The sequence below is a fragment of the Tamandua tetradactyla genome, chromosome 10 (genome assembly GCF_023851605.1).
Source record: "Tamandua tetradactyla isolate mTamTet1 chromosome 10, mTamTet1.pri, whole genome shotgun sequence".
NCBI classification, from domain to species: Eukaryota; Metazoa; Chordata; class Mammalia; order Pilosa; family Myrmecophagidae; genus Tamandua; species Tamandua tetradactyla.
The window spans coordinates 97307217-97327120 of NC_135336.1; the positions used below are offsets into that span (position 1 = coordinate 97307217).

At 44.6% G+C, this 19904-nt stretch overlaps 1 protein-coding gene and 1 long non-coding RNA gene across 2 annotated transcripts in view; one reads left to right on the top strand and one right to left on the bottom strand.

The window, feature by feature from the left end:
- Window positions 1-348: 348 nt before the first annotated feature.
- Window positions 349-19904, bottom strand: part of DSCAM (DS cell adhesion molecule) — a 696179-nt gene continuing 676623 nt past the window's right edge. The window contains exons 30-32 of the mRNA XM_077118949.1: window positions 18554-18751; window positions 16877-17179; window positions 349-1189 (exon numbers count right to left, since the gene is read on the bottom strand). Coding sequence (XP_076975064.1) covers window positions 840-1189; window positions 16877-17179; window positions 18554-18751 — 851 coding nt within the window. The 3' untranslated portion in view covers window positions 349-839. The remainder of the gene's footprint in view (window positions 1190-16876; window positions 17180-18553; window positions 18752-19904) is intronic.
- Window positions 12177-19904, top strand: part of LOC143648663 (uncharacterized) — a 45360-nt gene continuing 37632 nt past the window's right edge. The window contains exons 1-2 of the long non-coding RNA XR_013158714.1: window positions 12177-12444; window positions 12861-12983. This is a non-coding gene — a long non-coding RNA (uncharacterized LOC143648663). The remainder of the gene's footprint in view (window positions 12445-12860; window positions 12984-19904) is intronic.

The window sequence follows — 19904 nt, forward strand, 5'->3', positions numbered from 1 at the left end:
GTGACTGAGGCCAGCCTGTGCTACTTCTGTCAGTCACCAGCCTGAGCAGGCCCTGTGGCTTCGGTGCTCTCCCCAGGACACTCGAGTTGTCCATAGCACTAGTGCCTTTTCTGGACTATCAAATGGGGTGCTAAGCTGAGTACTGGTGTTTGCAAATACAGGTCTCATTAGCAAAGAGGACCAAGCAATCAGTATGAGTCAAGAGAAGCAGACATCTGAAATAAAGGCAGACAACCTTTTCTTTTTTATTTCGCTTAGACAAAATGCAAAGAGTGTCTCATCAAATTAAAAAAAACAAAACAAAAAAGAAAACCAAATTGATCCCCCCCCACCCCTTCACTGACGGCACTCATCCTAATTAACGACAAAAGAAGATCAATTGAGAACCCAGTTTCTAATGGGAAAGAAATGTGTGTAAAATGACTAAGGATTCCCCCTGCCCCCAAATGAATGTTCCTTTTAAATTCACAAATAGGGTCATTTTTTTCCTGTTTTCTTTCTTTAATCTTGTGTGATAGAACTTCCAGTCAGAAAGTTTAATTAGTTCCCCCATGCACTTTGTAGAAAATCAGTAAAAATGCAATAGCCTGTGAAGATCATAAAACTGGACTTCTTTCCCAAAAAATCAGATGCCCAGGCAGATGGAGCTCACACTCAGACAGAAAAAAAGCAGGAGAGTCTTTGCACTGTCTGTGATTTCAGTATTTTCTTTTTTTTTTTTTTTAATATATTTTGGCAATTTTCTTTAATTATAAATATTGGAATTCAGTAAAAAAAAGGTAGCTTTGATTGAATTTTCTTAAATTGTATTTACAACCTCTGTCCAGTCATGCTGTCTGTTATACCAGGGTGTAAGATTTTGCGTAGGGATTGTTGCCTTTCAAATGGCCCCGAGAGTCGAGCAGTGATTCTTGGGAGCTGCTCATTTTAGCTGCCTGTCCCAGCTCTGCCCCCTCGCGCTGAGGTAACGTAGCCACGGCCCCCGCTTGCCATGACTGTCCTTCTCTCGTGGAGGAGGTGGAGGGGGCCTCCATGGGGATGGGCTCCAGCACTGTGGGGCGCTTCAGGGTCCGACTTTTCTGAGGTTCCAAGCACGCTTGTCCTAAACTCAGGTCTCTGCTGGTGCCTGGACCTCCTCGGTTTAACAAAAAGTCCATTCTAAGGTATGGAGGCAAATGTATGAGGTCACCTGGAAAGAAACACAGAGCGGTTAGTGGCGTCTTCATTTGGTGGGCATTTGGGAGGGCCCCAGTGTGCACTGGGACAGGCTGGCCCCCCAGGCCTTGGAGATGGAAGGGTCATGGCAAGCTGACCTATTTTCAGGATACCAGGTCAGAGCTCACCAAAAAAGTGGGTGGAATCATCCTCACACCTCTCCAACTGCGTGGGAATGGCTGGCTCCTCTACACTTCTTTAGTCTCTAAAACTTCACACTTAAACCAGAGAAACTGAGGTAACAAGACCTTTTAAACACCCTAACTAGAAGAAAAATACACATCACAGCAACAGTGTACACTGGATTAATCATAATTCTGTTCAACTCAGTGACCTTGGCCAGTCACTTAAATGGGTTTCCTGCTCTCTTTGGCCTTCTTACCAGGCCTTGCCTACCTGCTAAATTCCTCCTTGTCTCTTTTCTGTTTTGGCTAGTGCTGTGCATACAGATAAGAACAACTTAGGCTGGAGTATTACTAATTCTACTTCCTTCTCGAGGTCAGTCAGTTTGGCTTCAGTGGACACCAGAGAAATGCTGCTCAGGCATCCTTTGAGAGGACCTGCTGCAAGGAGAAAGATTGATTGGCAGCCTTTAGCTGCTGTGCCCAGATGCTGAGGCTATCTTTCCATTGGCTTGCCCCCAGCTAAGGACTAAGCATCACAGGGTTCTACTGCTGACCCACACCTGCTCAAAGTGGGATTTCTCCAGTGATTTTTGCTCAGGGATTTTCCCTTGGGCCGGTGGGAACCTACCAAGAAGGACATTGCAGTCTGTGGTTCTTTCAACCCAATCCTTCCCTCCCTTTCTTCTTTCACAGATGTTGGACCTGCAGAACTCCCCCTGCTCAAACCTGCTCCTTCTCTCTTTACTCTTTCCCAAGACTTTATCCCAATAAATTTTTTCATGTCTCACCCATCTGGGTGTCTGCTTCTTGGAAAACCTAAACGGACACGGCACCTATCACCATCAGCTACTGGAATGGCCCTTTGAAGGTCAACTATGACCTCTTATCACCAAGTTCTAAGGTTCCTGTATGACACCCATCCTATATATACCATCTGCAATATTTGATGCTAGTGATATTTTTGTTCTTGGGACTCTCAGCTTTTGTGACTCTATGCTTCCTCAGATCTCTTCCAACATTTCTAACAGCCTCTTCTCATTTTCCTTTGTTGGATCCTTTTCTGCTCTCCATTGTCCTAAATTCAGAGTTTCTTCACTGTTCTGTGCTCAACTCCCTTTCCTGGAAATCTCAGCTGCTTGCATCATCTCTTAATGAATAGCTCTCACATCTATACTTTCAGTTTTGCCCCCTCCCGAGCCCTTGACTTGAACTTGAGATACTTTGTTAGGCATTTTCATGTGAACATCCATCCTAATTTTAAAAACCACATGTTCCATACCCAGTTCATAAAGGCTGACACCTATCTTTATCCTCACCACCAAATAAATTTTACTTCCTCCCATGTGCCTAATTGTGTTTAATGTTATCACCATCCTTCCAGCTTTAATGCTTGAAATTTAAGAGTCCTCATTGACACCTCCCTCTCTGGGTTAATTCTATTTGCAAAATATCTCTTGACTCTTTCTCATCCCTATCTTCATGACACCTGTTCAAAATCTTATTGCATTCCATCAGTCTCCTACATGAGCAGAATCAGAGTCCTGCAGCTAGGTGTACCTTACATACCCCTGGCTCGAACTGGAGAGAATCCTGGTTGTGACTTTCTGTCCTTTTTGACCCAGACTTTACCCAAGTGGTACTCATTCTCTAGCCCAGTGCTTCCCAACCTTTCCCTCTTCAAGGCACTTGTAGACAATGGGTATTTGTACAGCACACTGGAGTGAATGCAGGACTCACGTCCTGGCCATCTTGAGGGCTGAGAAGCTTGCCATCTTGACACACTTATACCTGACACACTTAGCTCTTTCATGGCATGTCAGGTGGGAAGTTCTGTTGGAGAATGGGCTGGGCCATGAGGTCCTGGGGAAAGAGGATGTATAGGTGGGAGAAGCATGACAATGGCCTGGGCTCAGGGAACAGCACTGGGGTTTAAGACAGGGAACAGAATCATGAAATATGAAGGAGGCTCAAGGAAGATGGCTTTGGAATTGATGACAAGTGGGAGAGGAGAGAGAGAGGAGGGCTTAGGGATGACCCCTTCCCAGGTTTTAAGCTTAAGGATACTGGGTGGATAATAGAACCATTAATCGTAAAAGGATATATGGGTAACAGTTGATGGGTTTGAATTTTGACATGCTGCTGAGAGATGCATCTACTGGATATTTTTATCTTCATAATACATCATTCCTCACTTTCTAAATCTAAAATAACTGATGATTCTTATTTCCTTTTCTTTGCAATATTCCCTGCTTTCCTTATCTCCCCATAAGCCTTACAGTGATCAATCATGCCTTCCTTCCTTCCAAGGGTAGCTTTGGGCCCTTGGATTCTGAAGGCACAGGGTGGGGGATCACTGGAACCTCTGTGCCCAGTAAGGGCTGCCATTAGATAGTTGCCATACTAAGAATGTGACGGAAGCAATGTAGGTTTAAAAAGTGATTTTAAGGGGTGCAAAGATGGTTCAGTGGTAGAATTCGCCTGCCATGCAGGAGACCTGGGTTCAATTCCTGGTCCATGCACTTCCCCCAAAACAAACAAACAAAAAACCCCAAACAAACAGAAATTCAAAAATTGGTGCAGCAATAAGGGGATACTCACATGGAAAAATAATGAAATGTGACCCCGCCATATAGCATACAAAATACAAGCAAACAAACTGATTTTTAACCTCAGAGCCTCAGAGAAGGCCTGGAGAATACCCATCAAATGGGAATAACCAGTAAAATAGTAGGAAAGGCTCACTCAGTGGTATAGGAGAAGAAGAAATAAATGAAACAAAGACAGGCACTAAGAAATGCATTTTGTAGAATTTATATTTACATAAGAGTATTCTAAACGCTATTATTTTCCCTAGGATTTGTTCCTAGGGGAAAAAATAACAATGACCACATTCTCAGGAAATTTACCACTTTCCATGCCTTTAAATTACGTTGTCATGTAACTTGGTATTCAGGATGCAAAAAATCTATTTAGCACATTCCATTTGCGTTTTAAGGTGTCTTTATCCTATTAAGAGATAGTGAGTAATTATACGATTTCACTGAGAAGGATAGCATGTGTTTCACTAAATGGCCCCAACAACCCTTTGCATTTGGCTCAATGGAATCAGTGGGGCTGGGATTCAATGCTGGCTTCATACAGTGAACTGGATAAAGGAAAGCCTAATAATAAATGCCTTGTCAATAAACTTGCCATTATACTCTCACAGAAAGAAACTGCATCATTTGGCATTCTTTTGAAGAGAGTTTTGGTCATTTGATGCATCTAAACATTGGCTTAGAAAAATGATGGCATGAGCTGACCATTACAGATGCTAAGGTTGAAGGCAGATATACGTTGCCATGTGTATTAGATTTGTTCTTGAAAAGTGGAAGTATTTAGTTATTAAAAATAAAAACTTATTACCCTAATGCCTTTTATAATGGCACTGAAAATTATTTCTCTTCATTTATGGTATGGTTGTGTTCTTCCCAACAAGGGGTTAAATATTTGCAAACAAATATCATGAAAATATTAACAAGGCTGTCATTAAAAAACCAGAAAACCCTTTTGTACAGTGAACAATTTGTATGTGAATCAACACATTCTAATTGACCAATATTGAACTTTGTGGATTTTATCCTTTTTTTGAATCCTTTGTGGATGTAATTTTCTGGAAGCAATTAGCTGTCTTTATTCTTAAGAGACCAATAAGTTAATTATATTCTGCTTTCTCTTTTTGTTTATTTTCATGACGAACATGGTTTTATCATTTTATCCAAATATTTGAGAAAATTTGGATGACATTCAAGTTCAGGATTATTTGCAAATGTAGATCAAGAATGCCTTATGCTCTTTCCATGACCCAACTAAATTTTGAGCACTTTCCATGTTTGTAACAGATTTGGGTGTAAGTCTACAACCCAGCAACTCTCCATTAAATGAGAAGGGCTTGTTTGACCCCTAAGAGGGATCCTGGCCCAGCTGGAGGGATAAGCAGGGCAAAGACTGGTCTGAAAAACATGTATTTGAAATCAAAAGACAAAGCCCCTGATATTTGCACCCTAATTTTAAGGTGTTCCCACTTCTCATTTAGTGAACAAGAGACTTAAGATAGCTGAAAATGAGGAGTGAGAAATGGAAATCTTTAATCATGGGGACAGCTCAGTGTCACATTTTCATATACAGGGGCTATCTGTGTTTGCTTATTGCTGGTCTTAGCCAAGTGATAATATCTCTGAATGATTCAGGTAAAGCGTTATCAAGTTATACCATGCTCTAATTAGCTCCTTTCAACAGTGCATGTTTTCTGATTAGCACCCAAAGTAACCCTTTCAACTGTGTGAATGCTGCAAATGAGCTCTCTTAATAATTCATGCACTTATACAAAACGAGACACCAGAGTCACCAGTGAGCTTTGTTTATTAAAGGCATTTTATGTCAAGTGAAATCCCAGTCTATGTCCTAGTCCTAATATCCATCTGGAAACTGGATACTCTAATTGTCGGCCCATTTCCTATGTGCTTCAGGGGCCTGGATATACTTCCACTGCAGAAGGAGAAACTGCAAGGCAAACTGGGGAAAATCTGGATATTGGCACACTGGCTTTTCTTTTCCTCCTAGCCTTCCCTCTGCCTGCCTTCAAATGGGAGAAATGAAATCAATTCTGACTGATGACTGGGAGTAGAGGACTTGTAGTCAGTTTCCCTGTGCATGGATGGGATGGTGGAGGAATCTACTGCAGAGGGCTGAGGTAGAATTAAAATGGATAATGCATGTGCAGATTTTACTGCATGGGAAGCTCCTTTCTCAGAGGGTTTGAGAGAATGGGCCAGATGTCTCTCAGGGGTATGAAGTGGGAACTCTTCTCCCAATCCTTAGTCTCTATCTGCAGTGGGTTTTAGAGTAGGTCCATGTGTCAACTTGGCCAGGTGGTGGTGCCCTGTTGTCTGGTTGGGCAAGCGCTGGTCTGTCTGTTGCTATAAGGACATTTCATGGACTTAAATCATGATCATGTTGGCTGCATCCACAGCTGACTGCATTTGCAATCAGCTAAGGGGAGTGTCTTCTTCAATGAGTGATGCTTAATCTAATCACTGGAAGGCTTTTAAGGAGGATTCAGAAGAGGCAGTCACTCTTCCTGCTTCAGCCAGCCAGCCTCTCCTGAGAGTTTGTTGAGGACCGTCATCAGAGCTGCCAGCTCATGGCCTGCCTTACAGAACTTGGACTCTACATCCCCACGGTTATGTGAGATACTTTAATAATTTATATTTACAGATATCTCCAGGTGATTCTGTTTCTTTAGAGAACCCTAGCTAATATAGTCCCCAAAGAGAGGTCTAAGTACACACACATCTCGAAGTCTGTGACTATGGCCTTATTTGGAAACAGGGTCTATGTAGATGTGATTGTGTTAAGGATCTCAAAATGAGATTACCCTGGATTTGGGGTGGACCCTAAATCCATGGCAGGATTCCCTCTAAGAGAAAGGCCAAGAAAGACTCGAGCACAGAAATACAGGAGAAGGCCATGTGAAGATAGAAGCAGAGATTTTGGTGTGGTATACTCATGAGCTAGGAGACTTCTGGAGCCACCAGAAGCTGGAAGGAGCAAGGAAGGATTCTCCCCTTGAGCTTCTGGATGGAACATGGTCCTGCCTAGGTCTTGATTTGGGACTTCTGGCCTCTAAAACAGTAAGAGAATAAATCGTGGTTATTTACGCTATGCAGTTCATGGCCACCCTAGGAAAGGAATATACTGTCCTTTCTTCCTGGATATAATGGGCTCAGGAGACATCTCACATAAAGCTTCACTGAATGCTTCCACTGGTATGAAATGGTCTGTGCTTCCATCATCCAAGAGAAAGGGAGGAGTTTTTCATGAGGGCTTAATAAAGAACCTACACCAGCTATGGTTATGGTGCCCCCACCCTGTCCCTTGAGCTCATGGAAGCCCCCTCTACCAGCTCACTCGGTGCTAGCCTGTCATTCATCCTTCCTTCTATTGATTACCATTGCTCCCCATCATCTGCTCCCTGTCTAACCACCCACCAAAGAAACCCATGGGGTTGTTTCGACGGCTCCCTGGACATGGACCCGATGGCTTTGCTGCATTTTCATCGTGGGGCATTAAGAATGCTTTTTGAAAACACTAGTCGCCACAGGACAAGCATGAAGCTTTTGTGGTTTCCCACCTCCCAGCCCTCCCTAGCTGACTTGCCCCTGGCTTCTGTACCCACTTGATGTTGCATGAGCAATCGGCCAGGGTGCCTTTGAGTCTTCTCAGGCTTTCACATTAACAGTGACCCAGGACAAGTTCAAGGTGCTTTGTGCCTTGAAGCCTAGAGTCACCACCCCATGGGGACACACATCTGTCAGTGCACACACTCCATAGCTCTGCACCAGCACAGCCAAAGCCCCATCTTATTTCTCTGTTTTCAGTAAAGCCAGTTATAACAAAATTCACCTAGATTCTTGGTTAGGAGTTATAGCCTCTAGGATTTCACTTTCTTCTCTTTGCTTTCCTCTGACCTCCCTCTCTGCTCCGTTTCTCTCTCTTTCTCTGTTTTTCTCTCTCTCTTCTTCTTTTTCTCCCTCCTTTCCTTCCTTTCTTGTTTGTTTTGATTCCTTTGTCCTGAAACCTTTTCCAAGGAAGAAAAGGCACAGAGAAGGGGTAAACTGTAACACAGAGAGCATGGAGGTAAGAGAGGGATGAGGAGACCACAGAGGGCAAGGCAGAGACCAGAGTGTGAATGCCAAGAAAATGTGTGTGAGAGAATGGGGTAGCATTAGGGGGAAGTGAGAAAGAGGGAGAGGGAGTGTGTGAGTCAGCCAGGCCTGGTGCTTTCATGCAGGTCTTCCAGGGTTGAGGGATGATTTAAGCATTATTTCAATGTTACACCTGGTTTATTTGACATAACAGCTCTGCTTCTCATCCCCTGTCACTAGCCTCTGGGGACTTTCAGGTCACTAATAGCTCCCAAAATTCTGATTAAATAGACCAGCATTGGCTGCTCCTCTGTCCCTCACCACCTGGAGCACGGAGGGTTCCTATTGCAGCCTCTGCATCCATCGGCAGATGTGTGCCCACAGCCTGTCACCCTCCTCCCACGAGGTCCTGCTCACACAACGGCAGACCCAACTGCGTGAAAACTGCTGCCAGACATGCCTCGTTTTAGCTGACCAGCAGATTCCCCCTTCCTAGGCAAACCTGCCTGAATTTTCTCAATATATTCAGACTCACACATAAGGTTTTGAAATTATTTCAGCTTTAGAAGAAGGACAGCAAAATCAATACAGAAAGAGAACAAGAATGAATCGATTGAGAGATCTATAGTGGCTGTGCATTCTATCAATCTGTTCTCACGCTGTGTCCTGCCCTTCACCCAGCACGACTCTGGAGAAAAAGTGTCTTAAGCTGGAGCAGTGGGTCTTGGCTGGGGCAGGTGGCGATGCCTGAGGACACTTTTGGTTGTCATAATGGGAGGAGGGGGCTGCCGGCCTCTGGCAAGCAGAGCTCAGAGCTGCTGTTCAACCTCTTGGCATGCTGCAGATACCCCACCACAAACAACGGTTCTGCCCCAAATGCTACTGGCATTGCTTTCAAGAAATCCTGGTTTAGATGATCAAAGTTCCTAATTTCAAGTGAATCATTATTTCACCTTAATTTGACCTGAGGAACTTGAATTCTATCAGGATAACAAATCATATTCCTCAGCCTCAGGGTACTAGTCTAGTAAAAATTATGGCCTGGAAAAATAAGAACTGGGTCCCCTGGAAGAACGGACAGCAGGTGTGGTGGGTTGAAGCTGGACGTACCTCAGACAACATGCTCTTAAATCCAGCCCATCCCTGTGGGTGTGGCCCATGGAGAGGAGGGCCTTTGGATGAGGCTACTTCAGTTAAGATGTGGCCCAGCTCAATTAGGATGGGGCTTCATCCTATTACTGGAGTCCTTTAAAAAGGGAATGAATTCAGACACAAGAGAGAGAAAGCCACAGGAAGTAAAACGCTGAAGTTAATGAAACTTGGAAGACAACGGAGAGACCAGCAGATGCCACCATGTGTCCTGCTGTGTGGCAGAGGCGCCCGGGAGTGCTGGCTGCCAGTTGTAGAATGCCACTCGCACGGAGAAACCACTGTTTAGATTATGCCTTGATTTGGACTTTTAGTTCAAAACCATAAGCTAATAAATTCCCCAGGTTTAGGCCAACCCATTCATGGTATTTGCCTAAGCAGCCTAGGAAACTAAAAGCACGCAAAGCTCCAAAGTCGTTTTCCGATGTAACTTGGCAAGATGTGGACTTGGAACAATGGGACGAGAACTGGTTAGAGTGTTCGAAGCTCCGCCTTGACGCCTGCCTCCGTTTTTAATTAGTTCTGGGACCCCTTGGCGTTTCAGTGCTCTTGCCGTTACAACTAAGGGGCTCTGATAACATGGACGGGAAGCTTTGAGCCTAAACGATTCTTTATTATGCTCTGAGCTGTTTCACCTGTGAAAACTGGATAAGCTCATCTGTTCTGGGATTTGGAGATGGAATGGGCCAAGCAAATGCATTCCTGGGGACCTAAAGGTTCAAGGTACACATTCCAGCAGCCTCCTTCCCCCCTAGTCGATACTTTATTAGTTAGAAACGGAAAATATGCAAATGCTTTCACAACAAATTCACAAAGAATGAAAGTGAGTCACAGTCCCAAGGGGTTTAAATCTCTTCTGGGGAGACATAAAAAGAAACTTTCATCAATTCCTAACAAGGTTTGATATCTATGCTTGGATGGAGCTGAATAATGAGGTAAAGGAAGAAGGAAATGAAACGGGCCTGGAGTTCTAGCAATTTCAATAAAAACCACAGTGGTCACACTGTGACGCCACTACAGTGTCAATGGGTTAGTTACCAAATGGGACAGGATGAACCCCCAGTTCCAGGGAGACCAAATCTAACCCCTTTTTAGTTTCATATTCATGTGGGAGTATGGTAATGAAGATTTGTAAATGAATCTCCCTTGGTAAATGAATCTTCACCCCCAAACAGCAACCAGGAAAAATCCTAAATAAATAACATGAGACTGATAGAAGAGGGTCATGTATTCAGAACCTAGTAACCTTCTTGGTTTGTGACCTGGGAGGCCTCATGCATTTTTAAGCTAATGGACATTGTGATCCTCTTACCCTCTGGTGAACCTTAAAAACTACACTCGGGTGTTATGTAGTGTCATGGTCAGGTTCATGTGTCAACTTGGCCAGGAGGTGGTAACTGTTTGGTTGGGCAAGTGCTGGCCTGTCTGTTGCTATAAACACATTTCATAGAATTAAAACATGATCACGTTGGCTGCATCCACAGCTGATTCCATTTGTAATCAGCCAAGGGTGTCTTCTGCAATGAGTGATGCTTAATCTAATCACTGGAAGCCTTTTAAGGAGGATTCAGAAGAGACAGGCTCTCTTCCTGCTTCGGTGGTGAGCCTCTCCTGTGGAGTTCATCCAGACCCTCCATTGGAGTCGTCAGCTTCACAGCCTGCCCTGCAGATTTTGGATTCTACATTCCCATGGTTATGTCAGACACTTTTATAAATTTTATATTTACAAATATTTCCTGTTGATTCTGTTTCTCTAGGGAACCCTGACTAATACGTGTAGAGTATTACATTTGTTGCTGCTCATGATTCTTCTGAAATAAAGAAAGTCTGAATAAAAGCAGGACTGGAGAATCTCCCCCAGCATTCAGGCAAGCTCAGAGCCCATTAGCAGGGACTTTGGGGTCCCACTGGGAAGCACCCCTAAGATTCAAAGATGGCACCAGTTCTCGTGTGAGAACTGCATGGAGGCCACCCAAGGAGGAAGGCTGACTGGGTGGGCTCTGCCTATCTCAGGATACCCGGCACAGTATCTTCTCACATAGAAGATGTTCAATAAATATGTGTTGAGTAAATGAATAGAATATATATATATATATATTAACAGTGCCTTCCAGCAGCTGCAGTGAATTTTCATTTCCTATGGAGAGTCTTTCCACTTTTTATCTGCAATACCTGGAAACTAGGAGCACTGGAATCTAGGACACAGTGACCCCTGCCTCTACCCCACTGGCCCATTCAGTCCAGTCCTTCTCTCCTTTCACCATCTGCAGGACCCAGGCAGCCTGGGACTCGCAATTAGAACTGCACCCTGTGGAGTCAGTGAAAAGAAACAGTGGGCCCTGTGAGGGGCCCAGGACAAAGAGAACACTTGTTTGGGAAAAGAAGGGACATGCAGCACCCAGCGTGACAATGCCCACCGTGGTGCAGCGGGAACACTTGGGGGCTCAAGGGCACGCAGGCACGCAGAGTCATGTGCACGAGGAACTCCGGTAACCTGGGGAGGAGGTGGTTGCAAGATGCCTGGAAACAAGACTAACCTTTTATTTCAGGCAAATGGCCTGGAACCCTCAGAACATCATTGTATAAATCCAAGGGACATCAGCTGAGAACAGACTGAACTTGCAGGAGAGTCCTTACAAGGATGAGAGTGCAAGTGCACATCAGAGCCAGTCGGTGTTGCAGCAGGAGCTCAGCTGCGAGACCTCGATGTTTAGGTCTATGAAAAGCAGGCATGCACAGCAAGACGTGGATGTTTTGTCCCATAGCCCCAGGGCCCTTCAAACTTTAAATTCTATAAGAGAATTTTAAAGTTTGACAGATCAGAGGGAACTCTATCTGGCTGTGAATGCCAAAATCGTTCTCTCCCCTGGGTTTTTATCTTTGCTTCTCCCTCTCCCTGGACCCTTGTCCCCTTGGGAGCTTGCTGAGTTCTCACTGTCACATCATTTCAATTGTGCTCATACCTTATGTCCTTGAGAGGCCCCTCTGGACCATCCTCTCCAAAACATCCCCCTGCCACTCTTTATGCCCCTCCTCGGATTTACTTTTTCTCTCAGACTTAGCATGATCTGAACCTCCTTATCTGCTTGGCCATTGTCTGTCTCCCTTCCAAGCACCTTGAAGGCGGGTTTCTGGTCAGTCACACCTACTGTGTATCCCCGGCGCTAATGGAGGGCTGGTTATTTAGTAAGCTGGTGCAGTGGATTTATGCTGAAGGAAGAAAGGAAGGCAGGGGACTGGGAGTGAAGCAGACCAGAGCAACTCAAAAAGTATGTGTGTGAGTGTGCAGCTGTGTGTACACACGCAAATGTGCATGTGTACGTGGGCACCTGAGATACTTGCACTTGAAAGGAGAGTATTTTCGTAGCTCTTGGTATAACACTAATGAGAGCAATTTCATATTTTAATTCTAATGAAGCCCGGAAAAAAGGAGGGGGATGACATGCCCCAGCACATGGGAGCCTGTGTGCGGTCCCCAAGGCAGGAAGGGAAGGAGGAGACCCCGTGGGTTGGAGGGGAGTGACGTGGGAAGCCTGGATTTCCTGAGACCCAGTAAGAGTCTCTGAGCCAGGTCACCCGCGGGGAGCCAAGTGGAAGTCCCTAAGTGGGAGAGAGACGCAGGCAGGGCGAGATGAGGAGCTGGGTCTTGACAGGAAAGACTTCCAGAGTCTAATTTTGATTCAAGGGCCAACGGGAGGACCACCAGACTTCTGAGAGAGAGAATGACTTGATCTCAATGACCACTGAGAAGAAGGCCAGACTCAGCCAGGGTGGCGTCCATCTGTGTGGAGGTCAGCTTGTCCTGCAGGTGAGAGCACCGGCCACTCTGGCCCCACGCAGTTCACCTCTCCCTCCCCACCATCCACATGCACACTCAGGGGAGGGAGAGCTATGGGATGCATGGATCCTAAAATTAAAATCCAAAAACTGTTTCACGTAACTCTGGTTAATTCAGAGAATTAGCAAGTCAGACTCAGGTGGTAGCCACTGCCAGCTGGAACCCCTCAACACCTTCGTGTGTGCCAGCCTGGGGCCGCGGGATAGCACGCCCAGAGCGGTGGAGGGGCGGCCGCTTCCCCTCCTCTAGCTGGACCAGGCTGTATTAGGTTGCATAGTTGAAACTTTAATTTTCCTATGCTCTGTGTAACGGCATCTCTGATGCACAGGGAAAACATCATGAATAAAGAAGCAGCAGTAATCTAAGAATGTTAGAAACTGCCCCAGAATGTCACCTGAAACCAAGCATTGGTAAAGTATTGGAAACCACCTTGACCAAGGGAGAAAAAGCTGTTAAACTTGCCAGGTATTTCTCGGAGGAGGAGAGTTTTGCTTTGTTTTGTTTTTCAAAGGTTGAAATAACCACCTCTTATGGAAGAAAACAAAACAAAACATCCCATGGTTGGTATTTTATCTAAAGCATACAAATCCTAAAACCACATCAAATTTGAAATTCAGATATTGTTTGAATTCTGAAACTAGATTCAGAAGGCTGCCTCCCTGGGAACAAGCCCTCCATGTGTCAGCGGGGGCTCCCCTTATCTGTGGGAGACATTTCTTTCTGGCTTAAGGACAAGAGTAGAAAATGAATCACTGTTTAAAGGTATCCTGGAAGATGGAGTAGTCTTAAATGTCCTCTTGCACTTTACTAGTAATCTCTAATAATTGTAACATTTAACCAACTGGTTAGTTTCGTCATGGTCACAACTATGATATATCTGTTCACTCAATAATATTTATGAAGCACCTACTACAGGCCAGATGCAGTTCAAGGTGTGTAAATATGCGCATTTTGTATAAATGACTATGTATGTCTCGTGTATGTTTGTATGCATTACACACACACATGGTGTGTCTGGCACATAGTAGGTGCTGCATAAATACTACTGAATGAATGACTGTATCGTGGTGAAAGAAAAGCAAAACTGCCCTCTAAATGCATACATAGAGATACATACAAACACACATGATGTGTTTCGACACATAAGTCTAAATATTCAACACTATTAATTGATTAAAAAATATTTCTGGAATGGGTGCAGACACTCTGCTGGACACTGGGAGAGAAAGAAGATAACAAGACATATTTCCTGTCTTCCTGGAGCTCATTTAACTTGATCCTGATTTGTACAGAGTTTGAAAATTTGGGATTGTAATGGCTGATTCTTGAGACAGACACAAGAAAAAGGTAAGGAAAAACGGATCATCAGAAAAGAAGAGGAACTAATGGCAGGGAGAAAGATCTCCAGACGTGGAAGGCTGTGAACAGAAACAGAGACTAGCTGCTATCACCTAGACCCAAGAGGAAAGCCAGAGTTGCTGAGCACAGCTCATGGTGCGGCAAATTTTGACACTCCTGGCAGCAGAATGTAACTTACACCCTTGTATCTCGCGACCAGTGCAGAATTTGGTTGCTTTGCAAAGGAACAACGGAAAGGCTTCCAGAAAGGTGACATAATTTTCTAAAGCACATCAAATGTTCAGTAAAAACAGTTTTTTTTTTTCTACGAGGGTAGAAGGAACAAAGTTTGTGTACCACAGAACGTTCAGTGACTATAAAGATTATTCCCATTCTTAAGCTATAAAATAATCATACTCTGAACACTGTGTTAAGACTATACTAACTTAGTTGTGAACTTTCAGTTGTCGTCAAATCCAAGAAACGGCATGAACAAATTCAAGTTCATTTTTTAACATGAATGCTCCTCTTAATGTGCCCAGAAAAAGAAACGTCAAACCTTTAATTATTTAAAGGCCTACACACACAGGACAGTCATTTAACCCAAAAGCTCATTCTGTGCCCCAAATCACACATGAAGGGAAAATGGTGGCTGTGTATCTTACATGGAAGCATAAGGCATTGATTAAGTGATACCCAAATACGTGGATGCATTCGAGGACTTCAGTGACCACTCAAGAAAAACGAATAAAAGAAGGAAGAGACATGCCAGCAGCACATCTGGACCTTCCATGGAGTCAGCGTGGTTGACAACTTGTGCGATTTCAACCAGACAAGAGAACAATGACAAATGCTGCTGAGCACGTTCTCTCTGGCCACATTTCCTGTGCCACACTCACATCTTACACAAACCCAAATGGCCCATTTTATGGATGAGGCAATTGAAGCCGAGCAAGGCTAAGCTACATGGCTACAGTCACGTTTTCTCCTCCCCTGTCCTTACCCTCAGGCTGTACAGCCACTAAAAGCCAGGGCTTGTACCCTGTGTTGTTTTCTGCATTTGCCTTGCAAATAAATGTCAGCAACAAAAAATACTTGAGTAAAAGTACCCACAAATAACAGCTCATCCTCTCCCCTGAGGAGGGAGACAGAATGAAAATAAATGAAGCTTTCATTCTTTATTGTGTGCTGGCATGAATCTTGACTCTGTTTGGAAGATTATTTGCCAATAGACAATTTCCATTATATATTTTTATGCATTTATAAGGCTCATTTCAGCAGGGCCTGAATGCCTTAAAACCCAAAGGAATGGCAGTAAGTTACGAGTGAAGATAAATGTTTGAAATGGAACCAGTATAATGGTACAGAAAATAGGTGAAAGGAGAAATAAAACTGGATTCAATAAGACTGGATAGGCCAGTCCACAAAGGAAAGTCTGTAGGCAGCTATTTCAGTCCGAAAAAGCTATACTTCAGTTGATAATTGCAGCTTTCTGACATGAGTTGGATTCTGTCCGAAGATGTGTTTTGTTTGCCCTGTATAATGGTTTGAAAATATATGCCAACTCTTGAAAATTGTGAGTTTCCATACAAAACCAAGATTTATGGCTTTCTCTTAAAAAACTAGTGACACTAGACCCCATTTCTATGTGAAATTGGTGGGAACTTGCTAGAGTCCATCCCCTTTAGACAAACCACGAGTTCTTTATTTCCTGCATCCCCATCATGCCCTTGTCTCCTCCTCTCACTTGTCTTCACTCCTTTACACTATCTGCCAGGCCATGCAAGCTCAGAATTTGCAACCTCCACTCACAAACCCAGGCTCCTTTACAAAGGCTCAAGTCAAAGTCCCATCTAGTGGCTGACCCAACAATAGCCAGTCATTGTCATTTTGGGTAACTCAATTGGGCAAGGTGCCAAATACCAGCTCACTGGTAAGACCTTTCTATTTTTGAAAGCCACTGGTATGACAGTTTAAAAATGCAGCCCCAAAATTATTGATACTCTTCTCATCCAGAGATGGGGGTGGGGGAAGTGGGCGTCTACATCTTATTTTCTTGAATCTGGGCTCTGCTTGAACAATAGAGTATGGCATAAGGAAAGTGGAGATGGTTTCTAGGCCCAGCCTTAAGAAACTGGCAATTCCCACTTTCTGAGTCTCAGAACACTTGCTCCTAGACCCAGCATGAGATGAGGAAGCCCAAGCTGCCCTGTGGACACACCTACATAGAGAACACCAACAGCCAGTATCAATGTGCCAGGTGTCTTTGCCTTTAGGACGAGCATCTCAGCCCAATTGGGCCTCCCTGGCTGACGGAGGAGCATGAGATGTGCTGTCCCCACCACATTTCAGATTCATAAACAAAATAAATGATGGTTGTTGTTTAAGGCCAATTAGCTTTGTGTGCAGCAGTTGAAATAAACGGATCATGCAATCTGAACATGGAGAAGGGCTTTCCCATCAGGCAAGTATGGACTAGGAAGATGACCTTTCCTAAGCCATGGTCCAGCCATTTCTTTTCTCACCTGGCCGATGTGCCTTTGGAACTGCCATGTTCATCACTCTTCCTCCATCCTGAGGTTTAGGGGGAGATGCAGTAAACCTGCAGATCCCCGATTCTGAAGGGGTGCTGGAGGTCAGGCTGTCTGTGTACTCATTTGTCCCTGCCGTCAACTGTTCAGATGATGTGTCCGATATGAAGCACTCTGTGATGGTGAACTTGGCATGCCTCAACTGTTCTTCCATCTTGGCGTGCTCATAGGCTCTGGCAAGTTCCTCGTAGGTGGAGGAGGCACTTTCTGTGGAGACCATGCTGCTTCTTGCTCGATCTATGTGAGGAACAAGAGAAAACAAGATGGGTGACCTTTCGGCTTAAATTTGAACCAACTGGGTAGTCCTACCGGGCTTCTGGTTAATTCTTCCAGCTCACTCTACAAAGGGACAGGAATCTTGGCTGTCTGATCAGAGTACTCTCTGTACCTCACTAGGCTGGCTTCATGAGCCAAGGCAAAACTTTATTTCAACTGAGTCACTGCAATCAAATGTCCCCAGCCTAGGACATTTCCATATTTAAGTAAACAAATCCTCCTAAAAAATTGGGAATGTGTTATAATAGAGCTGGCGTGTTCCCCCTCTCTGCTCTGACTCACAAATCGAGCTATACCTTGGAGACTCTAATTGGCAAAGATGATTTGAGCCCTACAATCTCAGACTTGGGGAAGGAAGCTGCGGTGAAGACACGGTGATGGTTAGAAATGAAGATGTGACCTTGTACATCATTTAGCCACTGGCAGAATGTTACGTGGTCCTCAGGACTCACCCTGTGTGTTTCTAGATCTGCCCTCTTCATGGGGGATAGAGAAGAACAAGGACGAAAGTAGGTGCCAACAGGCCTTTTAACTGGGCAGAGGAATATCTGCCTCGTGAGCCCACTAAAAAGTTCTCAAGTCACCTCTATGAAACCCTGAGATTCTTCTAAGAAGAATTAACAGTCATAATAATAAATTTGTGCAGGGAGGCTTCATCTTTGGAACACTGTTTTTGAAGTCTATCTTCAAGAACAAAGGAAAAATGAGTATTTAACTTTGCTACAGCTATTAGATTCAGCTATAATTTCTTTTCGAACTTTATGGGGGAGTGCAACCCAGTGCTATTCTTAGGGCTGATCATCTCTCAGGATGAAATTCTGGTGGTTGATGACATGGATGAAGTGATCTGCATCTAAGATACTTCATAACCCACCCTTGTTTGTCAAACCCATCTGGCCATATTTCCTCTAGAAGGTGCTATGACCTTGTACAACTTCATAGGCATTATCTCAGTCCCAGAGACGACCATGGGTCAGACCCCTCAAGAGTAACTAGGAATTATTGCAGTCCTGTGAGTGGAAACTGAACATTTTCATATTCTGATGGGCAGGAACTCACAGAAGAGAACAACATGGGCCTGACAGGACGTGCAAAGCAGCTTTTTGGTTCTGTTTTGCAGGATCCATTCAGCCCTGGATGTAGCAAATGCTGTAGGGTTGTCCTGGCAGCTGTTGGATCAACTGCTTAAGCATGTGAAAACAGTCTTTAAACGAGAGTAGGTAAACATACAACGAGCCCTCTCTCCCATCCCCAGGAGTCCATGAAGGGGTCTAGAGCAAGGCTCCGGCCATCCTCTGTTCCCCAAGGCGTGGGAGGGAGCACACAGGGCCCTACCTGTGTCTTGCGAGGGGCTGACGCTGTAGCTGTCACTCTCCTTGTCCACGGAGCCCGCAGCCCTGGGCGTCGGCAGCCTCCAGTCGGTGGTGAGCGTGTGTGCGGAAATGGTGGGGTGGGGTCTGTTGAGCGTCCATTGGCTGGCATACCGGTTTCTTGCTGTGGGCCCGGCCTTGGCGTTCCTTCTGGTGGTAGGATCTGTGAGGATCCAAGTGAGCACTGTCAGCATGAGCAAGGCAAGTCACCTGCCTGCAGTTCTCCCCAGCCAGCCACAGCTCTCCACATTTCAGTGCCTAGCCCTCCAGAAAGCTTTCCCTGGCTTTCTCCATCCACTGGACTCTTTACCTTTCTTCTTATGGGTCAAAACATTCATCTGATGCTTAAGATTTTAAAGACCCGTAGGAGAAAGAAAACACTAAATTTGGACTCAGAAGTTACAGTATGAGCCTTGTTCTTGTCCCTTGCCAACTTTGTGATTCAGCGCACATCACTCAAACTTCCTTAGAATTACTTGGACAAAGATGGTTTCATGTATCTTCTCTTCTAAAGTTCTTCTACCTTGAGGTGTCTCCTGCCCTACTGTATCATATTTACTCATTGTCTCAACTATGACTTTTCTAGTCTTTAAATTGTAAACTCCTAGAGCAGAGGGCCCATACCTTTTTGTCTCAGTATCTCCTTAGTCCTTTGTCATGGTAGTGTATCTCTTTGATGGAATTTTCTGAACTTGGACCAGGATGACTTGAATTATTCAATCTGGAGCACCATGGGTTAAAAGATATTTGGATTTCACATGTCTGCTAACTTCAAGATGCAAAGGTTTATGTATATTTAGGCTGATGTCAGATGGGTTCTATTTTCTCTGAGTCTGGGACCAAAGGTAGCAAGTAGATGGGGCAGAATGAATTCTTAGCTAAACACTTCAGTGAGCTAAGAAAAAGGAATTTATGGCAGCAAAGAGAGTTGGATCCTGGAGTAGGCCACAGTTTTGCCTTTTTTGGAATTCTGTAGGAAAGGCGGAACGGTTTTTCTGGGGCTCCAGCCTCAGGGAAACAGGGTTCGGGATGGGGCCCTTCCCGTCTTTGAATTCTCTGAGTCTCACAGAGGAATTTTATGCAGTTATATTTCAAAAGACACTGCTACTTCTAAGCACAGTAGTTTGGATTGACTCAGCACTGATGGAGCAGTTTCAAGAGAGCAAGAGCTGAGCAGACTGACCTGTGACATTATCTCACTAGAACTGGACATGCTGTCATGCTCCTGGAAGTTCATGCAGGACCGGGCAAGTGTGCACACTTTGGAGCTATTTCTAGAGCCTGCTGCAACCTCTGGCACATAGAGCCCCGAAATG